Source organism: Propithecus coquereli, unplaced genomic scaffold (genome assembly GCF_000956105.1).
Source record: "Propithecus coquereli isolate 6110/MARCELLA unplaced genomic scaffold, Pcoq_1.0 Scaffold1, whole genome shotgun sequence".
Taxonomy (NCBI): Eukaryota; Metazoa; Chordata; class Mammalia; order Primates; family Indriidae; genus Propithecus; species Propithecus coquereli.
In genome coordinates, this window is record NW_012133857.1 from 12,041,941 (window position 1) to 12,066,732 (window position 24,792).

The following is a 24,792-nucleotide window of genomic DNA, read 5'->3' on the forward strand; positions in this document are numbered from 1 at the left end:
CCTCCTGCCTCGGCCTCCCAGAGTGCTAGGATTATAGGCGTGAGCCACCGAGCCCGGCCAGATGTTCTTTAATAGGTAAATGAATAAACTGTGATACATCCATACAATGGATTATTATTTAGTGATTAAAAAAAAAATAAGCTATCAAGCCACAAAAAGAGAAACAGGAACCTTGGATGAATAGTGCTAAGTGAAAGAATCCAATCTGAAAAGGCTACATACTGAATTATTGCAACTATATGACATTTTGGAAAAGGCAAAACTATGGCGATAATAAAAAGATCAGTGGTTGCCAGGGGTCAGGAAGAGGAAGGGAGAGAGGGATAAATAGGTGGAGAACAGGGGTTTTTAGGACAGTGAAACATTCTGTATGTTAACATAATAGTGATACATGTCATCACACATTTATCAAAACCCACAGAATGTGTATAACACAGTGAGTGAACCCTAATGCAAACTATGAACTATAGCTAATAATAACTTCATATTAGTTCACTGATTATAATAACCAGTGTACCACATTAATGCAACATGTTAATAGTAGTGGAAACCCTGTGTGAGGGTGTATATTGGAGGAGGTATGTGGGAATTATCTGCACTTTCTGCTAAATTTTGCTGGAAACGTAAAATTGCACCAAAAAATAAAGTCTAGTAAAAACAAAAAAACAAATATAAAAATTCCAGCAACATTAAAAATATGTATGTAACCTGCAAACATAACTAAGTTAGACTGACATTAACAGTATACTCTGTATGACTTCATTTATATAAAGTTTAATCAGCAAAACAAAACAAAACAAACAATGCCAGGCATTGTAGCAAGCATGTGTGTTCCCAGCTACTCAGGAGGCTGAGGTGGGAGGATCACTTGAGCCCTGGAGTCCAAGACCAGCCTGGGGCAACATAGTAAGACCTTATTTCTTTTACTGAACAAAAACAAACTACCATGCCATGGCACTCTAGCCCGGGCAAAAGAGTGAGACTCTGTCTCAAAAAAAAAAAAAAAAAAAAAAACTACCGCTGAAAAGCCTATGTTCTTTCCAATACAATATGCTGCCCAGGAGGCTGCCTGTGGGTAAAGCAAAAGTTATGTTCTACAAACTGTTCATAATTCTTAATTGTTGTAATAATTCTCATATTAATCAGTAAATTTTAAGAGGAAAAAAAGACAGTAACTAGCCTAGTAGTTCTGCACGCCCCTGCGTCCTTGCCACAGTAGGACTACTCTCTTTTAGTAGAGATGGGGTCTCACTCTTACTCAGGCTTGTCTCGAACTCCTGACCTCAAGCAATCCTCCTGCCTCGGCCTCTCAAAGTGCTAGGATTACAGGAGTGAGCCACTGCGACCAGTCCTCACAACATTCTTGAGAGTTGGGTCAACAAGGCAGATTTTGTAATTACTATTTCACTGAAGCAATGCACTGTCTCCTGGTAGCAAAAATCACAAACAGGCTCTGGGATTGGTCTCTTCTTAGGTACTTTGTAAGTTAGGTAGTGTGTAAGTTAAATAACACAGGCAAGTTTTTTTAACTTCTAGGGCTCAGTTTCCTTGTCCATAAATGGATATGCCTGTACCTGCCTTCGATGACTGAGGAAAGAGCATGGAATGAGACAGAGCACGTAAAGCAATTCACATGGTGCCTAGCGAGGTTAGGGCCAGCAAGAAAGAGCAACAAACTGGAAGGCAGACTTTTCTCAAGAGCTGGCAACACAGTACCAACAAGCAAGCCCCTTTCTTTCATGTTGTGGGTTTCTCCTCAGGAGCCTTTAAACACTAAGAAATCAATCTGTGCTCCCCCAAACTGCCAGTCTACAAGGTTCTCTGTCATGCTTCCTCTTAGATGTCTTGAAAACCTAACTACATTTGTATATTATTCTAGTTAGACTTCTTCAAATAGTTATTTTGTGTTAATGCAGGGGAGAAGGAAAAGAAAAGCTGTATGTTAGCACCAGACTTTGTTTTGGATAAATTACTTTTATTTTTATTTTTTGAGAGAGAGGATCTCACTCTGTTGCTCAGGTTGGTCTCGAACTCCTGGCCTCAAGCGATCCTCCCACCTCAGCCTCCCAAGTAGCTGGGATTACAGGCATGAGCCACTGTGCCTGGCTGGATAAATTACTTTTATGAAAACCATCATATGTTTACTTTAGCAAAAAGAAAAGTGTTAACATAAATGCTTTGTGATTAAAAAAATGGGAGCGGGAATGGTGGCTCACGCCTGTAATCCTAGCATTCTGGGAGACTGGGGAAGGAGGATTGCTTGAGCCCAGGAAGTTTGAGGCTGCAGTGAGCTACAGATGACGCACTCCATTCCACTCAGGGTGACAGAGTGAGACTCTGTCTCAAAAAAAATAAATTTAAATAAATAAAATGAAATAAATAAATAAATAAAAAATAAATGGCTGTAAGATAATTACCAAATACTGTACCAGAAGTTTCTCTACATGAGAGGGTTATGAATGACATTTGTTTTCTTATTTTATTTTCTAAGGTGAACATGTAAGTCTCTGCAATTAAAAAAGTGTGTATTTTAAAACTCACTATATAGCTAAAAGAAAAGTTTCTTACTTTAACCTTTTGCTTGTCATTTTACTAATTTAATTAACCAGCAATCATCCAATGGGAACACAGCTCAAACATGTTCCTGTGAAGATATTTCCTACCTTTTGAATACACAGGAAAATATAGTAGAGCACATCTGGATCATAGGGTTCACCTTCCCCATTTCGAGCTTCCCGCGTCATTAGACAGAGCCCATAATTCAACTCTGCCACAGCAGAGGAGATTAGATCCTCCTGGAAGCGTAGCAGTTGGCGCCCTGCAACGGAAGCCCCAAAAGTGAATGGAGGTCCTGGCAATAGTCATCTCTTTACTGGTTACCCACATTCCTGCAAGAAGGGCTCAGAGCAGACACTGCCCATCACGGTGCTGGGATAGAAATGGTCACTTTTATCTACGTTCAGAACTGGTCTACTAAAGCAGTAATCTCAAATGCTCTATTACACCAAGGGTTTCCTTTCCACAATCCTCCCAGCTTACATATCCCCCAATTATTACTAGGGCCAAGAAATAAAAGCAGAAAAACAGAATACACCTTCTGTAATGTGAGCAAGTATTCGCACCTACTGCCAAGGAAGAAGGACACTGAGAGCACAATCACTGGTCTCTATTTTCTCCCAGGAGCCATTCTGCCCAGGTTTGTTTGTTCAATTCCAGAAACCCATGTGTCCAAAAATGCCTAATCTTGGCAAACCCCACAGGTCCTTCTCATCTGCACAGGGTCAGGCATACTTGTTGCTTGTCTTGAATTCAACATACTATTTCAGATGGTACCCTCTAGTCCCCAGGGCCAGGAAACACCACCTTTCTGCTATTCTTTTCCTTGTTACTTCAGTACCATTGTACTTTAGACAGAACCCACGCTTCGCCTGCCCCAACACTCACTCCCAATGGGTGCCAATCGGTTCTGAGCATCCTTTTCTAGTTCAGCGTTCTTGGTTTGGGCCCAGTTTTTCCATACTTCAAGTCCTTCCTCTGGCTTCAAAGAATTTGGAAGCAGAAGTTCTGGGGAAGGCTGTGGCTGTGACTGTGGTTCGACTTCAGCAACTTGGACAGTTTGAGCCTATGAGAGAGAAATTATCAAAATGTGTCAGTACTATTTACATTTGGTCCTTCTGCAAAACTGCCAGAAAAATGTTACTTATAGTTCACTTAATAATTAAATAAATATATATATCTCGCCGGGCCTGGTGGCTCACACCTATAATCCTAGCACTCTGGGAGGCTGAGGTGGGAGGATTGCTTGAGCTCAGGAGTTCAAGACCAGCCTGAGAAGAGCAAGACCCCATCTCTACCAAAAATAGAAAAATTAGCTGGGCACTGTGGCACACACCTGTAGTCCTGGCTACTTGAGAGGCTGAGGCAGGAGGAAAATCTCTTTTCCTTGCTGTCCTACTTTCAAGAAGCTTTAGAGTTCTACTTCTTTCCCCAGGGATAGCAAAAGCAGCACTGCAACAGGGTTTTTTAGCCCTGGCTGCATTTTTTAATCTCTTATTTAAAAACATCAATACCCAGGCTTACTCCAGAATCTCTTTCTGGGGTAGAGCCCACGTACTAGTCTTTTAAAAACTCTCCAAGCATAAAGGTAATTCTAACGTTTAGTCACCACTGAGAACTACTGGCTCAAAGCATTGATTGCTCCCTTAATCTTTAATGTGCAAGCAAATCAGCATATGCTGATTGAAAAGGTCTGGGGTAGGACCCGAGACCCTGCATTTCTAACAAGCTCCCAAGTGACACCAAGGTTGCTAGTCTGCAGGTTACATTTTGAGTACCAAATGTCCAGAGCAGTGATTTTTTTTTTTTTTTTTTTTTGAGACAGAGTCTTGCTCTGTCGTCCTGGGTTAGAGTGTAGTGGCATCATCATAGGTCACTGCAACCTCAAACTCCTAGGCTCAAGCAATCCTCCTGCCACAGCCTCCTCAGTAGCTGGGACTACAGGTACACAACACAACACCCTGCAAATTTTTTTCTATTTTTAGTAGAGACAGGGTCTCACTCTTGCTCAAGCTGCTCTCGAACTCCTGAGCTCAAACAATCCTCCCGCCTAGGCCTCCCAGAGTGCTAGGATTACAGGCATGAGCCACTGCGCCTAGCCAGAACAGTGATTCTTAAACTTGATTGCACCTTAAAATCATCTGGACTGCTTTTAAAAATTACCCATGCCTGGGCCTTATCCCCAGATTGTGATTAAACTAGACTAAAGTGGAGGCCTAGCATCAGTGTTTTTATCAGGTGATTCTAATGTCCAGCCATAATTGAGAACCATCATTTAGAAGGAAAAAAAGCAAAACAAACAAGTGGTGTCCTCTCCCCACCATTGTAAAATGAGAGGTAAGATTTGAAGATCTTTATCACTTCTCCAGCTGTAACATTCTAATTTTTTCATTTTCCTTCTGAAATAATACTCTCTGATTTGTAAGAACATAATCCATTTTCTGAAGACAGGAGGTACTACTCCTGCCTCCAAAGGAAGAGTGGTCTATCATCAAGGGTCTGACAGGCAAGCCATGAAGACAAGGGGCAGAGAATATCTGTCTCAATCACAAACCCCAAAGGTTTGGACAGACACCAACACAGATACTAAGTACAGGTTCTTGGGTCTTACACACCTGTCTACATTCTCTGTACAAATCGCCTTGAGCAATCCCCCATGCCAGGGCCTACACCTCCTTTACCCAAAGGGCTAAGGAATGTCGAAAGTCATTCAAATTGAAGGCAAAATAATTTATACATAAAACACAAGTTTGTTCACCAACAAATAAAAACAATACTATTATCTTTGATAAGATATATTATTAAACAGTGAGATAAAGCAACACAGTGTTTTTGGCATTATGTATCAAGACTCAAGAAAATGTTTACATGTTTTGAATTGGGACTCTATCCTAGGGAAACCATCAAAAAAGAGCATATACTTTATACATCCAGATATTCTGTAAAGTTGTTTACATTAGGAAAAAAACCTAAAATAATATAAATGTCCAATAAAGGGGGACTGGTTTGGCAAATTATACTATATCCATCCAAATGGACTGCAAAACCAAGGCTAGAAATAACATTTTCATATGTTATTTATATGATTAAGTAAAAAGGACAGGACACAAAAATGTACAGTAAGTATAAAGACAACCATGTATATAAACCTGATTTCTCCTCTGTCAAACTATAATAGAGTGGTGAATGTATGAATAATATTAAAATACTTCTTACTTTTCTATGTTCTCTAACATTTCTATAATGGAAGAATAACTCAAATGCTCCTTTTTTTTTTTTTTAACAAGAACTTTGGTATGGGTTTTATGTAACTATTAAAGAAAAGTGTTACAAAATCTGAATAGGCAGAAACAGGAAGAAATAAATCCCATCTTTACATAAAATTAGGTCCACAACTTATTTTGATTACATGGGGTTCTAACCAAGGTCTACAACTGATGCTTAGTAAACCAGCTTTCATTCTCTGCACCTGACAAGAGCAGCACTTCCTCCTTGTAAAGTCCACCCCAGACTTCATGGCTACTTGGCCAGAGACATACAAGATTAATACAAACTTATAATGAGTATTTATATAAATAGGTTAGTTACCACCTAATCTTAAAGATTCTAATAGATCTTTATACCCTCAAATATTAAAACTCCAAGGTTAAGACTTTCAATTTCCTTCAGGTTGGGCTCTGATTTTAAAGGGAGTGAACTTAGTTACTCCCTTTTAACATGTCTTCCAAGAATGTGCTTAGACTCCCAAAGGTAATGAAAAACAGCAAGAAATCAGTTCAAATCATGCAAAATCCCTAATTTCTCTTATTCATTGATTCAACAAATGTGTGTGCAAAGCTTTGTGTTAGGCCCAGGAATATAGAAATGCATTAAACCACTGGCTGGGGCAAAGAGCTGATTCGACTGGCAGTGAGGTAAAGAAAATCTGTGGCATCAATTTTTCCCCTTGACTCCACTGGCTAATCCAGTAGTCACCAAAAGAAAAACATTACTTGAACCACATCTCTGAAATAGTTCCATTAACTGCCAACCATCATGCCCTCTGACACCTACCTAGCAAAGGCCAGGAAGGCAGCTAAGCTCAGGGCCAGAGGAACCGATAGTCCCACAAGCCTCTCAGAGTGAGTTATGCAGAAGTCCCCTTCTCCCCCTGCACACAGGCAAAAGCCTTCCTTTACCCAATCAATAAGCACTTACTCAGCTATTCCAGCACCATATCTTTCCCCCACTTTTATTATACTGAAAAGTTTGCCACCAGTTACTATCTTGGTGAAACCCAAGTCTACTATAGCCAGGTTTTGGTGTTCTTGCTTTTTATTCTACGTTTGACTTGAGGACTCATTCTCGCCTGAGTTCTGTAGACCTTTGATCCCCATGTTGCACTGAGGGCTCCAATCACTATTCTGACTACCTCAGAAATAAATTCTCTCTTCTTGGTTACCCTGTTGGTAGCCACCACCACTACCACCACTCCTTGAACCCCCCAGTCAAAAATACACGAAATGAAAGGGTTACATGCAATGCATACATGGCCCCAACCTATGGGACCTTTCTGGCAGTCACAACTTTCTCCTTTGCAGTCTGCTAAGCTTCCTGACACCACACTCTCCTGGATCTCCCTAGGCTATCCAGCATCTTTCTCTATCTGCCTTGCATTTGTCTCTGTCAGACCCTGAAACGTTTGTCAACTCTGAAGCTCCACTCTAGACCCATTTCTCATTTTAACTACACATTCTCCCTGGTGAGTCTCACCCACATTGCCAGTTTGGGTTTCCATACTTGTGGAACTGACTGCCAACTGTGTGCCTCCAAGTGAGACTCCCTCCAACTTGTTTTTTTTTTTTTTGAGACAGAGTCTCACTGTGTTGCCTGGGCTAGAGTGCCGTGGCATCAGCCTAGCTCACAGCAACCTCAAACTCCTGGGCTCTCCGCCTCAGCCTCCCGAGTAGCTGGGACTACAGGCATGCGCCACCATGCCCGGCTAATTTTTTCTATATATTTTTAGTTGTCCAATTAATTTCTTTCTATTTTTAGTAGAGACGGGGTCTCGCTCTTGCCCAGGCTGGTTTTGAACTCCTGAGCTCAAACAATCCGCCCGCCTCGGCCTCCCAGAGTGCTAGGATTACAGGTGTGAGCCACCACACCCGGCCCCTCCAACCTGTTTTTTCAGAGATAGGGTATCACCCTGTCACCCAGGCTGGAGTGCAGTGGCATGATCACAGCTCCCTGTAACCTTGAACTACTGGGCTCAAGCAATCCTCCCATCTAAGCCTCGAAGCAGCTAAGACTACAGGCACACACCACCATGCCTGGCTAATTTTTTTATGTTTTGTAGAGATGGGGTCCCATCATGTTGCCTGGGCTGGTCTCAAACTCCTGGGCTCAAACAATCCTCCAAGCTCGGCCTCCCAAAGTGCTTGGATTACAGGTGTGATCCAGCACACCCAGTCTAGACTTCCCCTTAATACACCCAGTGGCTCATGTGCATCTCCAACTGAACATCTCATAGCCACCTCAAACTAACATCTAGAGAGAGAACTCATCACTTTCCCAGCCTGCACCTATTCTCTCCAGAGTTCCCTTCCTACCTGTTCAATAGCAATACCATCTGCCCAAGCTGGAAATCTAGGAGTCTGAATGGACAAGTAGGCAGACGCCAGAGCATGTGGGGCAGTGCTTCTCTACTGGCTTTTTAGCAGGCCCCCTTCAGTATGGGCTTCCACTCACCAAATGTGAGTAACATCCCCAACATTTTGACAACCAAAAATTCCTCTACATGTGTCCAAATATCTATCAGTGGGTGGGGGTGGCAGTGATATAACTCAGATTGAAATCTACTGATGTAGGGTATTGTACACTGTGGTGTAAAGTTGTTCCTACATGTAATGGGAGCCTGTGAAGAGTTTTAAGCTAGGAAGTGACATAACCTTACATTTTAAGATTATTCTTGCTGTTCTATGGAGAATGAATTATAGAATAAGAGTGGAATCAAGTGCTGGTGACTGAGACTAAATTAGTACCAGTAAAGATGATGTAAGAGATTTTGAAAAGTTTGGTGATAGAACCAATATGGCTTGTTAATGAACTGGCTGTGAGGATTAAGGGAAAGCAGACACAAGGATGACTCCTGGGTTTCAGGCTTGAACAACTGGGTAGATGATAGTGCTACTTTCTTAGGGAATTTTTTGATAGAGATGGAGGTGGTGCTAATGAAGAGCTATCAGCAATAAACCCAAATAAATGCTAAGTAGGCAGTTGAATGTGTGGGAAGAAGGGTCCTAAGGGGAAAGGCATGGTCCAAAGACTTAAACCCATGAGTCAGTGCAGCACAGGGGTTAAGACAGGCTCCAGAGCCAGCCTGTCCAAGGTTGACTGAACTGAATCCCAGTTCTCCTACTGACTAATCATGGCTTTGGCCTTGTCGCTTAATCTCTCTATGCCTTAGTTTCCTCATCTATAAAATGGAGATATTAGTATATACCTCCCAAGGTTGATGTGAAAATTAAATGAGTTAATATATGTAAAACATGAAGAATAGTACCTGGCAGATAGTAAGTATCACTGATTATCATCTTCAGCAGCAGCATGAGTCATCTAGAGGATGCTGAAAATGATGGCAATGGACAGAAATCCCTTAGAGAGAAAAGAGGGCCAGTACTGAACCCCAAATCCTGAAGAACATCAACATGTACGGTTTGGAAAGAGGAGACGGCACAAACAAAGGCTCCTGGGAAGGAAGAAGAATCAGACTGGTAGGAGCAAAGCCAGGAGTGTGTAATAACATTGAAGCCCAAAGACAAGAGCTTCGATGAAGTAGGTATGGTCTGTTATGTTGTGTGTTGCTATGAGATGAAAACAGGCATGATTATTTGATCTGGCCACAGGGAGGTCACTGCTGACTCTGACAAGAAGAGATTCATTCATGAGTTGAAAAGAAGACTGGATAGCAAGTGAAGCCAGCTGTGCAGATAATGCTTTTGAGAGTTCTGGAAATAAAGTAGAACAAAGAAATGTGGCAATAGATGGAGGTGGATGCAAAGTCAAGGGAGAGAGGTTTCACCATAAATCTGGTTTCAAAGATAGGCGATATAAGGGTTTTCATAAAGGGGATAGCCCTCCTCAACCCATGGCAAATGAAGGAACACTTTTGTCACCAGCTCTCTTTTAGGTTCAACTAATATCACAGCACGACTGTATTCTCCATGGACTGTAAGTGGTCCCAGGGTGGAGGAGACTATCTTATTCATCTCTGTTCCCCAGAACCTAGCACAGAGCCTGATAAGGAAGGCAGAGCGATGTTTGTGGTATATACAGACAAACTCATCTTTCCCTCATGATGGGTAGTCTCAATTTTTCTATTCCTGGTTATAGAACTTGACATAAATCCCAGAGGAGACACAGCCTCTGAAAAACATGGGCCCACTAAAATTAACTCCAGAATGGTCTCTTGCTGGAAGGCCCAGACAAGCAAATTACAAACAGATACCAATAAGCACCAAAAGAGGTCCTGACCTATACTGGACTACCCAGGGCAAGCAGGAGAGATGAGTGGAGGCCTAATAGGCTCCATCTCTGTGAAAAAAGGCTAAGCACAGAGCCCCATTACCAATATCCTGGCTGGTCTCTCCTATATGCAATCAATTCTACACACCTCTACTTGACTCCTTTTGTTACCATGACTCTTAAGATACCTAGGAAATGCGGCCGGGCGCGGTGGCTCACGCCTGTAATCCTAGCACTCTGGGAGGCCGAGGCGGGTGGATTGTTTGAGCTCAGGAGTTCGAGACCAGCCTGAGCAAGAGCGAGACCCCGTCTCTACTAAAAATGAAAGAAATTAATTGGACAGCTAAAAATATATAGAAAAAATTAGCCGGGCATGGTGGCGCATGCCTGTAGTCCCAGCTTCTCGGGAGGCTGAGGCAGTAGGATCGCTTGAGCTCAGGAGTTTGAGGTTGCTGTGAGCTAGGCTTACGCCACGGCACTCACTCTAGCCAGGGCAAGAGTGAAACTCTGTCTCAAAAAAAAAAAAAAAAAAAAAAAGATACCTAGGAAATTACAGATTTCCTACCACCGGGGAAGACAGCACCTCCACCCTCATACTAAATCTTCTCCCACAGTCCCCCTCTCACGTTGCCCATTCTGTCTATCCCCGGCTATGTATTTATGCTGCTCCACCCTCTGTCAATCTAAACTACAGTTCAAATCCCACTTTTTGCACAGATGTGTCTGCTGACTTTTTATCCTACAATTTCTAAGTTCCCAGAAGTGTGACGCAATGTCACACTTCATTATGCTGTCTTAGGAACAGAAATCCTAAGTTTGTACTCTCACAGCAAGACTCTAAGCTATCTGAAGAAAAGACTAGTTTTAGGCCTAATAGCTAGATATTTAGTAGGTCCTTAACAAAGTCACCTAGGATAATATATTGTTGCCTCATGAAACCACTTAGCCTTTGCTTAGTTAATCATTTATGGCCAAGCTGGCTGTGGTGGCACATGCCTATAGTCTCAGCTACTTCAGAGGCTGAAGGAGGATTGCTTGAGCCCAGGAGTTCAACTCCAGCCAGGGCAACATAGCAAGACCCCCCACCTCTAAAAATTAAAGTTAAAAATATCAATATCTAGGCTGACGCCACGGCACTCTAGCCCGGGCAACACAGTGAGACTCTGTCTCACGGAATAAATAAATAAAAAAAAATAAAAATTAAAAAATATCATTTATGGCCTGCGTTTCTGAATATAGTAGTCCTTCATCTAAACTTGTTTATGCCAGCTCCCTCACATGCCTTCCCAGGACTCTATGATCACTGAGGCACATCACCTTCATCAGTCCCATGAAACCATAGGCCCTATATCCCACTCTAAAGGGGCTGGAAACTTTACCAATAATTCTTTTTTCTTTTTTTATTGAGACAGTGTCTTGCTCTGTTGCCCAGGCTAGGATGCAGTGGCATCATCATAGTTCACTGCAACCTTAAACTCCCAGGCTCAAGCAATCCTCCTGCCTCAGCCTCCCAAGTAGCTGGGACTATAGGCATGTACCACCATGCCCAGCTAATTTTTTTTTTCTCTTTTTTTGTAGAGACAGAGTCTTGCTCTTGCTCAGGCTAGTCTAGAACTCCTGGCCTCAACAATGCTGCCATCTGGACCTGCCCAAATGCTAGGATAACAGGTGTGAGCCACCATGCCTGGCCACTAATAGTTTTAATAGATTAATCTACCAACACCTCTGTGATATCCTTAAAATTAATAATTAGAAAAGGTAAGAGCCAAGTAATTTTAAAATTAAAATTTCGGCATATTTCTACTTCTACTTCTGCAAATCTAAAATATTTCAGGCTGGGCACGGTGGCTCACGCCTGTAATCCTAGCACTCTGGGGGGCCGAGGTGGGTGGACTGCTCAAGGTCAGGAGTTTGAGACCAGCCTGAGCAAGAGCGAGACCCTGTCTCTACTAAAAATAGAAATAAATTATTTGGACAACTAAAAATCTATATAGAAAAAATTAGCTGGGCATGGTGGCGCATGTCTGTAGTCCCAGCTACTCGGGAGGCTGAGGCAGTAGGATTGCTTGAGCCCAGGAGTGTGAGGTTGCTGTGAGCTAGGCTGACGCCACGGCACTCACTCGAGCCAGGGCAACAGAGTGAGACTCTGTCTCAAAAAAAAAAAAACAAATAAATAAAATATTTCAAAACAAAAAGTTAAAAAATTTTTCAACATAGATGCCATGTCGGAAAACCCAGTTAACCAAGGTTCATCCTATTGTCAAGGAACATGAAAACCCCAGTGATGGTCCCACTGCATAGGTGATTTATTCAAAGCACCCAAAGTTGATCACTTTTAACAGGCCCACTAGTAAGAGGTTATTTTTTGATCTTCTAATTCACTTACACTGTGTCTGAAGATGAAAAATAGAAAAGGAACAATCTCATAGCCTCTCAACCTTGATGAGTTTACAACCTGTGTGGTAGTCTACCAGGGTTCCACTAGATGTATTCACTTGTGATGCAAGTAGTAGCTTCTCGGATGTGGATTACACTTGAGGTGTTCCATTAGTCTCCACCTATAATGTTATTACTCTTCCTAAGAAGAGATTACAAAGTGCCCTAGGCACTTTAACTCGAACACTCTCTCCAAAACCCCAAAGCTGGTCATTTCATTTATCTCCAAGTACCAGGATAAACCTTCTACTGTTGCATAGCCTTGTCTGCTCCTTCTCCTCTTCTTCTCCCAAATACTAAATACTTTATCACTGTAAGACTAATATCATGGCAGTAAACAAGCCAGAGGTTGCCAGGCAAGTTCTGTGTTGCACTGGTCCCTGAGGGAGCAGGCTGCCCTACACATAAGTCTCACTTACTGAACAAGTAACCTGGAGCTGCTGCTGCTGCTGTGGTGGTGGCGTCTGTTCCTGGGGAGTTTGCTGCTGCGGCTGCTGCTGGGGGTCCCATATATGGACAGTCTGAGCCGTATTCTGGTACGTGCCTGCTACAGCCTGCACAGCCACTGGAATGTGGATGTTGCCATTCATGAACTGTGCTGGAAAGAGAGAGTTTGCAAGGGTCTGCACTACCTCTTCATGGGAGTTTTTCACTACAGACGTGGTGCCCACCATCTTCTCCTTGTCATCCTCCAGCTTTACAGCCGCCAGGGCCGTGGGTGAGCCACTGACGTGAACTGCGTTGTAGGCTTCCTGGGGAATGGCAATGTGGGTAATGCTCTGCTGCTGAGGGTCCCCCCGGGGCTGGGCAGAATAAACAGGGATGGTCCAGGTTTCTCCTGTAGGGCTAGTAATGGTCCCAGTGGCACTGTACAGGTGGGCACTGTCTACTGTCAATAAGTCTGGCCTCAAAGACACATAACTCTGCTGCTGGCCCTGTGGAATGGCCAGCACGGTGGCCACTGGCTGCCCTGAGATGGCGTAGGACACAGTGATAGGCATGTCCACTTTGCGCTTCTTCACTGGCTGGAGGACACTTGCTGTGCCAACCCGCCGCTCCCCTTCCCGAGGTGAGCCCTGTTGGGATGGTGGTGGGGAAAGGGCACCCACGGTCTGGATTTGAATCTGCTGACCCCCAGCAAGAGACTGGCCAGCCACCAGCTGAGCCTGGATTTGCTGATGTGGGATATGCTCCTCCGGGATTTCTGCAGCCTGGATCTGCTGGGCTGCCTGCACGTGCTGCATCTGGATCTGGGCTGCTTGTAGCTGCGAGGGACTGGGGCTCTGCAGAGACGGGGTCTGGATGGAAGGGGCTGCTGACTGCGGTGCCTGGCCCTGGATCTGCACCTGGACCTGGATGGGCTGCTCAGCAGGCTGGTGAACGGTGAGTTGCGGGGAGAGCTGCTGAGCGGAGACTTGCTGCGGAGACTGCTGTACCTGCACCTGTACCTGCAAGGGACAAGATTCACCAGTAAGTAAGCCAGGCAGCATTAAGAATCCAGCCCCCAAGGGAAGAAGAGATCTCAGGCAGGGGCCCTGTGTAAATATGAGGAAGAGGGGCTGCCATACTCAAGGTTTCTGAGGAAGCCACAAACCCTAAAACCAAATGCAAAATTCTCCAGCAACACGCGACACTCACAGTGATATATATCCACCCCAAGAGCAAGCAAGACAACCAACCAGGGTCTAAGAAGAAAATATCACAACTTTTGTTCATTTTTAACTCTTCTTTGAAAAGGCACCTCTTTGTTTTTTTCGCACTGGTATACTAGTACAAGTACACAATTTATATATTAAGGGGTATGTTCAAGAAATATTTTATCCATGGGGTGAGAGATAAAAAGTGTTGGGACCACTGTTCTAGAATGTCAGAGAAACAAGTATATTCCACAGGCATTCAATTTCCAACTGCCCAACTTAGGATCAAAACTATCTCCCACCATGAAGAATGAGTAGAAAACACAGTAGAGACAAATCTCATTAAATCTCTGGTGTCACTTCTAACTACTCTGCTTAAAACACAGGCACTATTGCATGATTCTTTAGAATGCTTATTTAAGATATCTTTGTTTTAATAAGGAAGGCATTAATAAAACACAGAACGCCAATAATTTAATCCGAGCAATGTTACTATATCCTAGATAACACATTTATTTATTTTTAAGAGATGGAGTCTCACTATGTTGCCCAGGTTTGTCTTCAACTCCCAGCCTTAAGTGATCTTCCTGCCTCAGCCTCCCAAGGAGCTGGGACTATAGGTGCAAGCCACCATGCCCAGCTGGATCACACATTTCTGATAACAATGTAGCTCTTGTCTTATTACTGTTATTCTAGCATGCAAAACAGCATGAAAAGATGCTATACATAGTATACAATAAAAGTTTTTCCATCAGACACATATGTAAATTACCCTAACCATAGGTAGGAATTAGGAAAGTAGAAAAGAAGAAGGCAGATAATAAGGCAGACATGAGTCTATATCTATCTAACAATAGAAGACACATGACCAAGGATAGTGCTGGGATGACTGGATATCCACATGCAACAGAATGAAGTTGGACTTCTTCCTCTTACCATACACAAAAAATAGAAAAGGATGTGAACAGACATTTCTTCAAAGAACATATTAAAAGTTGCTCAATATTACTAACTATCAAGAAATGCAAATGAAAACCACAATGAGATACCACTTCATACCTAAAAGGATGGATATAATAAAAAAAAGACAGATAATAACAAGCATTGGTGAGGATGTGGACAAACTGGAACACTCATACGCTGCTGGTGGGAATGTAAAATTGGTATAGTCACCTTGGAACATAGCCTGGCAGTTCCTGAAAAGGTTAAACATACCATAAAACAAACATGATAAACCATATGACCCAGCAATTTCACTCCTAGGTATATACCCAAGAGAAATGAAAACATGTCCACACAAAAACTTGTACACAATTGTCATTATTCACAACTGTCAAAAAGCAGAAACCCTATCAATTCTCAACCTTTTGGCTAACATCAAGTGTAAAGAGTAGAAACCCAAAAGCCCATCAATTGATGAATGGATAAATAAAATGTGGTATAACAATACGACAGAATTATTATTTGGCAACAAAAGGAATAAACTGCTGATACATGCTACAACATAAATGAACCCCAAAGCAGGGCGCAGTGGCTCATGCCTGTAATCCCAGCACCTTGTGAGGTCAAGGCGGGACCAGTCTGGAAAACATAGCAAGACCTCATCTCTAGAAAAAAATTTAAAAATAAAAGAATTAGCCAGGCACTGTTGTGCACGCGTCTGGTCCCAGCTACTCGGGAGGCTGAGGCAGGAGGATCACTTGAGCCTAGAAGTTTGAGGATGCATTGAACTATGATCATACCACTGCACTCCAGCCTGGGTAATAAAGTGAGACCCTATCTCAAAACAAAACAAAAAACCCCACAGATGAACTCTGAAAACGTTACACTAAGTATGAAGTCAGTTACAAAAGACCACATATTGTATGATTTCATATACATGAAATGTCCAAAATAGGTCTATTGTCTATACAAACAGAAAGTAGATTAATAGTTGCCTAGAGAGCTGCTCCAAAGGTAGTGACTGTTCAAGTCAATTACAGATAGAATTCCTTGTTCTACCCTTTCTCCACTTCTCATTCAGTACTGCACGTGACTTAAAAGAAAAAGGAAAAAAAAGTAGTTGCCTATGGATGGGGGTGTGGGGAGGAAGGTTGGGGAAAATCTGGAGTGACCACTGATGAATATATATGGGGTTTCTTTTTGGGGTGATGAAAATGTTCTAAAACTGATGTGATGATGGTTGTACAACTCTGACTATATTAAAACCTATTCAATTGTACCCTTTAAATGGGTGAATTATATGATATGTGAACTATATCTCAATAAAGCCTTTGCTAAGTTAAAGAGAGAGAGAGAGAGAGAGAGAGAGAGAGAGAAGAAAGGAGGTTGTGTAAAGAGCACAGGCTTTGAAATCACACATTTGATCTTTTTTTTTTTTTCTTTTTGAGACAGTCTCATTCTGTTGCCCTGGGTAGAGTGCAGTGGCGTCAAGCCTAGCTCACAGCAACCTCCAACTCCTGGGTTAAAGCCATCCTCCTGCCTCAGCCTCCTGAGTAGTTGGGACTACAGGCAAGTGGCATGACGCCCGGCTAATTTTTCCACTTTTAGTAGATACAGGGTATCACTCTCCATCAGGTTGGTCTTGAACCCCTGAACTCAAGTAATCCTCCTGCCTTGGCCTTCCAGAGTGTTAGGATTATGGTGTGAACCACTACTCCCGGCCCACAGACTTGATCTTGAAATGATACTGTGCCTTCCTGGCTGTTGAGTCCATGAGCAAATTATCTAACCTTTAAGCTTCAGTTTTTTCAGTATACTAAAATGGAGGAGAATATCTAGTTCCCTACAGAGTTGTTGTGAGCATAAAGTATTATTTAATGCTACATAATAGGTGCTCAAAAAAGCAGGTTTTCTTCCTCATTTTTTTCCATGGACTAAAACAATATCTCTTTACACTAGTGGTTCTTAAAATGTAGTCACCAGGCCAAGCATCACCCAGGCACTTGATAGAAATACAAATTCTGGCCGGGTGTAGTAGCTCACGCCTATAATCCTAGCACCTTGGGAGGCCAAGGCAGAAGGATCACTTGAGGCCAGTTTAAAACCAGCCACGTCAAGAGTGAAACTCCCGTGCCATGCGTGGTAGCATGCACCTGTAAGTTCCAGCTACTCCAGAAGCTGAGGCAGTAGGATCACTTGAGCCCATGAGTGTGAGGTTGCAGTGAGCTATGATGATGCCACTGCAATCTAGCCCTGGCGACGGAGCAAGATCCTGTCTCCAAAACAAATATAAATTCTCTAGTCCCACAAATAGTTATTTGTTTCATGGTGGGACTACAGGTATACACCATGACACCAGGCTAATTTGTTTATTTTTTGTAGGGGAGCGGGGAGGAGTGTTGCTACGTTGCCCAGGCTGGTCTCAAACTCTTGGCCTCAAGTGATCTTCCCACCTCAGTCTCCCAAGGTCCTGGGATTACAGGCGTGAGCCACCATCCCTGGCTGGTTTACTGTATCTCCTAATTGATTTTTCTTAGAAAACATTTATCAACACTCAAGCTTCCAAACGAAACAAGTAACTATTAATTAGTGTTAGCAGAAATACTAAAAAGTCAGAACTTTCCAATCCAAGTCTGAACTGGAAGCATCTGTCCCTCGCTCCACAACTGAACAACAAATGAGTACAAATAATTTAATATGATTTTATATCCAAAGTAGTTAGAATTTAAAGTTAGGGAAGAAAGAATTAAGAGTAAAGTTAAGGTATGTTCTGACACCTCTTTACTAATGTCAACACAGTGGATTAAAAAGGTTCTATGTTTATAACCCTTACACCTCAGGTAGCTGAAGTCAGTAAGAAATCAAATATGTTACTTGCATTACCATCCTTCAGATTTTTTCTATTTATATAAAAATGTAACTTTTTCTCTGGTTAAATAATTACATGGTCATAGTAAGAATTTGGAAACACAACTAATTTAAAAAAAAAAAACCTCAACAATTATTCAGAGATAATTAACACCTTTTTAAAAAAGTATTAAGTTTTACTTGAACTTAAAAGGAAACAAAACCGAAGTAAACAAAGAATTGCTTTTTTCCCGTGCTTGAAAAAGAAAAAAGATTAAAAAAACAAAGAATTGCTAAATTGTGGATAAATATTTCTTCCCAATAAGCTCCTAAAGGATTCCTCTTTAAAAATAAACAAAAGAAGAAATTAAAGAAAGGCATTCCGAAATTAGTATATTATGCTTTATTAACTCCATTTTTCTTAATGGGTTTATTTTTCTAGGCTATAATACTTGAGTCAATTGTCTCAGAAAACTAACTGACACACTCATATCTAAACAAATATATATATATATATATATGTTTTAAAACACAGTTCGAAACTTAAGTCTAGATTTAAGGTGATTCTCAAGAGATATAAAAAAAAAAGATCATCCCTAAGCCTAGTGTATACTAGAAAGTTAAACATCAATGGGGAAGGGGGACATTTCTGGGAGAACAGGTTTGGTTTTACTACTTCAAAAAGCACTGTTTCTTTTCCTCTATCAATCCCTCATAAATCACACTATATTTTGTAACTCTTTAAGAAATTATGCCCAAATGTGGTCCACAGATTGGCATTGACCTGGAAACTTGTCAAAAACACAAATCATCAGACCTTACCCTAGACCTACTGAATCAGAGGTCTGGTGGTAGTGCTTGGCCATCTGTGTTTTAAGAAGCCCTCAAGGTGAGACTGCACCCTTAAGTTTGATAACCATCAGTCTGGAATTTTTATTGGACCCTACTTGTCTAGCATCTTAACTAGTTTGAAGCAAATAATTATATTTCTTTTCCCTCAGTGTCATTAAGAACCTAAGTAATCCAGAGCTCAACATGAAGTACTCCGAGTAGGGAATCAATGAGAAACTACGCAGTACCACACGTATTAACCCTACTAGGAATCTTTTTTCCCGAATAATCACTGGAAGCTGAAAATAATGTGTACCTCATGCCATTTCTTGATTTTTTGTTTCTTTTGTTTTACTTTTTTGGCTAAGTGTAAAACCAGTATTTTATTTAAAGGAGAATATGCTGGCTCAGTGAGTACGTTGGATTTCCAAAATACCCCTCACAAACAGGACTTTTTCAAATTACCTTTTTATTTCCACAAGAGAAGAACAGAACAACTCTTTTCTCACATTTCTCTAAAGCTACACTGGTCTGATGCCCACCAGTTACATGTTTAACAGTTAGCGAACACTCAAAATGTGGCTAGCCCAAATTGTAATATGAAAGTGCAAAATACGCACTAAGATTTCAAAGATTTGCGCAAAAAAGGATAAACAGCTCATTAATAAATATTATATTGATTACGTGTTGAAATAATGGGTTAAATGTGTTTTTAAAAATTAATTTCACCTGTTTCTCTTCCCTTTTTTAAAAAAAGAGGCTACTAGAAAATTTAGAACAATATATGTAGCTCACACATCTATTTGATATTCTGGGTCCCACTGATGAGGAACTGCTGAGGACAGTGCTCAATGTAAGGTAAGGAATCATATAGCTCCTGGGATCCAAACCCACCTGGTACCTTTTAACTAGTCAGCAAAACCTTAGGGATCTTGATAAAATTGCTCAAACCATGCTCTTCTTAAAGTGGTAAAGTCTTTGTCCAAATATTAAACATTTACTGAACTCCTATTACACGAATGAACTTAGAAACACGGTAAGGGAAGAGATTTAAACGTGGGTAAAAGATTGGACACGAAAGGCCAGAAAAGGCAGGAATAAATGGTCCACCAATGCTAAGTGATGATCAGAAGGATCTCAATCAGTTCACAAAGTGCCAATAAGAAAGTAGCTGATATAAGTCCTGTTTTTAGCTCAAACCCATGTTTGCATAACAAACCCTCTTATGAATACTGCCTCCCAAAGGCGGAAGCCAGAATCACTTTCCCAACATCTCCTGCAGCTGGAGTGCAGGCATGTGACCGACCAAGGCTTCCCAAATTAGACACACTGCATGAAACTTGGACTCAGAAGGGAGCGACATGAAGCAGCAAGAACCATAGCCTCCATTTTCTGGTGAAAGTGGGAGAATGTGGCAGAAATGGAAGACAATGGCATAAGTCCCAATGACAGACTGTAGCAAGGTGAGGACCTATGCCCAAAGGTAGGACTGAAGGCCTCTACCAAAGCAGCCCAGCAATGTGACCTCAGTCCTGTTCTTGGCTGTGCAGCCTTCAAGGCCCATTCTCTAGCCCTCCCATAAATCCCCTGAACTAGTTACTATCTTTTAGTCAATTTTTCCTCAGTAAACAAGGGCGAGAGATTATCCGATATTTGTAACTAATAAAAACAAATGGATACAGAAAAAACCACACCTGACAACATATCGAGACCCCGGTCTCTACAAAACATAAAAAAGTTAGCCAGGTATGGCAGCACGTGCCTGTAGTCCCAGCTACTTGGGAGGCTGAGGTGGGAGCATCGCCTGAGCCCAGGAATTCAAGGCTGTAGTGAGCTATGATTGGGCCACTGCACTCTAGCCTGGGCAACAGAGCAAGACTCTGTCTCTAAAAAAATAAAATAAAATATTGATGGACACTTAGGTTGACTAAAAAATAAAATGAAAAAGTAGTTCACTTAATAAAAAAATTCACTCTCCCCCTTAGCACTCCATTTCTCCAGCCCAATTACTATTTTGGGCCTTATTATTAGTGTTTGAGAATCACTACATTCTACATACATTAAAAATTAGGGTGATACTAAATTGGTTTTGACACTCAATAATCTGTTAAACATCCTCCCCTGTTCATATGCATAGATGTACCTCATTCTTCAAGCTGTACAGGACAATACACTACAATTGTACCATTATATGCCATTTCTCTTACTGAAAGAGAGGCTTGTTTCCAGTGTTACTACTACAAGCAATGCAACAGTGACCATCCCTGTGTATACATGTATCTGTGAACACAAATGAAAACCCAAAGGTATACACACTTAACAAGTGACAAATATTGCCAAATTCACTTCCAATAGAATTACACTAATTTGTCCTTTCATACCCTGGCCCACCTGGGTGAAATCTTTACAAATGTTCTTCCATCTAATAAATATGATTATCTCATTTTAAGTTTGTTTTCATAATCACCAGTAGTATGAAGCATCATTTGGTATGCTTATTAGCACGATCTATATTTCTTCTTCCATTACCTGTTTACTTATATCCTTTGTCCATTTTTCCACTACTTTTGTTTTTTTTCCAGTTTATAAGAATTTGTGCATTAGAAATACTAGTTAGAAGCACTAGCTCAGGCTCAAATCAAAACAGCTTGAGTGCAAATGCCCCTTTTAGAATATGACTTAAAACTCTCTGTGCCTCACTTATTATTTTTAGTTTCAAAAATTATGCTTTTAAAGTAAGTATATTTAGGCATATAGAAGGGATCAAGAAATAAGGCAAAAAAGGTTCAAGTAGAAAAAAAAATTTTTTTAAAGGAAAAAACGAAGTTTCCTCTACCTAACAATGTGCATTAGGAGTTAATACCCTGTGTGGGGATGGGAACACACAAAAAGAGCAGCCTATTAAAGTTGGACAAAATATAGATCCATAGAAAAAATATATAATTCTTACTCAAAAGAGCACTGACAATTATTATTGAATTAATATATAACTTGCTGATCAAACTCATGTTCCATTAGCTCTAAGTACACAACATATGTTCACGTGTGTTTTAAACCTTTAGGTCTGAGGTTGCCCCAGGGAACTCCTTAATTCTGTATATCCTCCACTTCCTAGCTTAGAGTATCCTGAGAACTTCCCCCAAAGTTCTCCCCTACATGTACCTGTCACCCAATTCTGTCTCCTTACTCTCTTTTAGCAATTTCTCAGATTTAGTGTTTTCTTGATGGTATTCTTTTTTTCCGGCACTGTTAAGCATTTTTTTAAAAACTATCTTTTCAGTCACTTGGAATGGGGAAAATGTGTTCTTATGAGTCCACTATATTGAACCTATCTCATGGATTTATTATTATATTTACAGTTCTTCTTTCATTTACATGGGCTTTAGGAAAGAAGATGATAATGGGTGATCTCGATCAGTTATCTTGAACATAAAATCTCAAAGAACACTTTAAACCAAATTCCCAAACTCATTAATCTTATGAAAGAGGAGGTCCAAGCTGTAAATAACAGAATAATTTGAGCCTAAAAGTCAGCTTTCTTCTATCTACCTTTCCTGCACCCTAACTTCTTTACAAAGACTAGAATAAACAATGAATACATCCCTCTATGTGCCAGATGCTTTCTTGTCTGTATCTCATTCAATCTTACTAAATGGTATTATTTCTATTTGACAGATGAAGAAACTAGGGCTAAAAAGATTAATCATGTCAATAACTAAGTGGTCAAGTCAAATTTAAACCCAGGAATACAGCTTCAGAGCCCATGTCCTTCCAATACATCCACCTACAATTCTGAGGTGCAAAGGGGCCACAACCAAACCTTCTAACTCACTAGATACACTTCTCCACATGCTTGCCTCTCCAACATGTTCCACTCCCTTTCCTGTTCTCTTGGTGTAAAGCATCCAGAGTAAAATGAAACTCGACCATAACAGACAGTGGCAAGAAAACTGCATTTGTAACTGGAGGGCACTGTTGTTTCACATAAGGATTCCTAAGGAGGAAAACTTTTACCTTTTCAGCAAATGCACTAGTTTTTCCTCTTTTAGTAAGTTTATCATCAATTAGCATTATTTCTTATGGCTTATAAATAGCAAATGTAGACCTAGAAATCTATAGGTGACCTGAGTTATGGAATCACACAACTAAATGAAAATCACTAATATACATTAGCCTTTCCATTTTAAAGTAAGTTCCAAATGTCCTGCTATCAGTAAGGAGCAAAGACTGGCCCTCCTATGTTCTACACAAGATAACACAGAAGGGAAGCCTCAGTCACATGAAGCTATCACATCTAAATCCAATCCCAATTAGTCCACATTAACGATGAATGCCTTTATGTTAAATAAAAAATTTCAAGGATTCCCCTTGGTGAAAATAACCTCTAGTATCTGTAGAGATGTGATACTCCTACTAATCAAAACCCTGACAGCAAATAAAGCATATTAAATAGACTGAACCTCAGTGTTTCCCTTTTACCTGAACCTGCTGTGGCTGCTGAACCTGGATCTGCTGTTCTTGCTGAGTTTGTGGCTGAACACTGGTGGTGACTGGACAGGCAAGTTCAAGCAAAGACCCAGCCACTTCAGTGCTGTCTGTGTAAATGCAGTTCCCACCCTGTTGGTACACCATGGTAGTGGTGGCTGTCTGCTGAAACTCCTGAAGGGCTTCTGGCCCTTTAGAGGCCAATGAGTCCAGAAACTCCTTCATCCTGTGTTGTGGGACAGATCGTGCCTTCACTCGGATGTACTCTTCAAAGGAGATGGTGTTCTCCAGAGAATTATTCATATTGCAGAGTCCTTAGGGTACCTAGAAATAAACGCACAGAAGTCAAAATTATACTATTGTTTTTACATCATGAAATGCATAAAAGCAATCACCCTTGCATCAGATTGAACTATTCAGGGCAGCTGTATACATCCAGAATCCAAAAGTTTTATTATACTACCTTAATTTTTCAGTTAATGGTGTTTGAAAATTAATTCCATTAACACTTTTTTTTTTTTTTTTTTTGAGATGGAGTCTCGCGCTGTCACCCTGAGCTAGAGTGCAGTGGTGTCATCGTAGTGCACTGCAACCTCAAACTCCTGGGCTCAAGCGATCTTCTTGCCTCAGCCTCCTGAGTAGCTGGGAATACAGGCACGTGCCGACACCTATTTTTAGTAGAGACAGGGTTTCATTCTTGCTCAGGCTAGTCTTGAACTCCTGAGCTAAGCGATCCACCCACCTCAGCCTCCCAGAGTGCTAGGATTACAGGCATGAGCCACTGCGCCCAGCCCATTAACGCTTTTTTTTTTTTTTGAGACAGAGTCTCACTGTGTTGCCCGGGCTAGAGTCCCGTGGCGTCAGCCTAGCTCACAGCAACCTCAAACTCCTGGGCTCAAGCGATCCTTCTGCCTCAGCCTCCCGAGTAGCTGGGACTACAGGCATGCGCCACCATGCCTGGCTAATTTTTTCTATATATTTTTAGTTGTCCAATTAATTTCTTTCTATTTTTTAGTAGAGACGGGGTCTCGCTCTTGCTCAGGCTGGTTTCGAACTCCTGAGCTCAAACAATCCGCCCGCCTCGGCCTCCCAGAGAGCTAGGATTACAGGCGTGCCCCATTAACGCTTCTTAAATCAAACTGTATCACACTGAAAACAAAAACCAAAAGCATGCTTCACAATATTAGATGAAACAGGCTAAAAACACACTTCCCACCCAGCACTAGGCCAATCCCGCCTTCTTTGCAGAGCCAAACACTGGACATTCAATGTCACATGCAAAACTGCCCTGTGACCATCACAGAGAGTACTATCAAGCAAGGAGGAGGAAGCTAGGAGCAGGGATTCCTACTGTCATGTTTTATTTCCATCGCCAAGTACGTGCTACAGAGGAGAGACAGGTATGCCACCTACCTTTGGCAAAACTCAAGAGACAGGGGATATGTTCTTCATTTCCCATCAGAAATACCCCAAATCCCACTTTGCCATATATTGCTCACATTCTTTTGTAGCACAGCCTACTGGTTAAGAGCATGGAATATGGTGCCAAACTACC

At 41.5% G+C, this 24,792-nt stretch overlaps 1 protein-coding gene across 1 annotated transcript in view; it reads right to left on the reverse strand.

Annotated features, from left to right (window-relative positions):
* QRICH1 (glutamine-rich 1) overlaps positions 1 to 24,792 on the reverse strand; it is a 46,501-nt gene that overhangs the window by 8,774 nt on the left and 12,935 nt on the right. The window contains exons 2-5 of the mRNA XM_012639170.1: positions 23,232 to 23,561; positions 12,915 to 13,943; positions 3,445 to 3,622; positions 2,664 to 2,818 (exon numbers count right to left, since the gene is read on the reverse strand). Coding sequence (XP_012494624.1) covers positions 2,664 to 2,818; positions 3,445 to 3,622; positions 12,915 to 13,943; positions 23,232 to 23,540 — 1,671 coding nt within the window. The 5' untranslated portion in view covers positions 23,541 to 23,561. The remainder of the gene's footprint in view (positions 1 to 2,663; positions 2,819 to 3,444; positions 3,623 to 12,914; positions 13,944 to 23,231; positions 23,562 to 24,792) is intronic.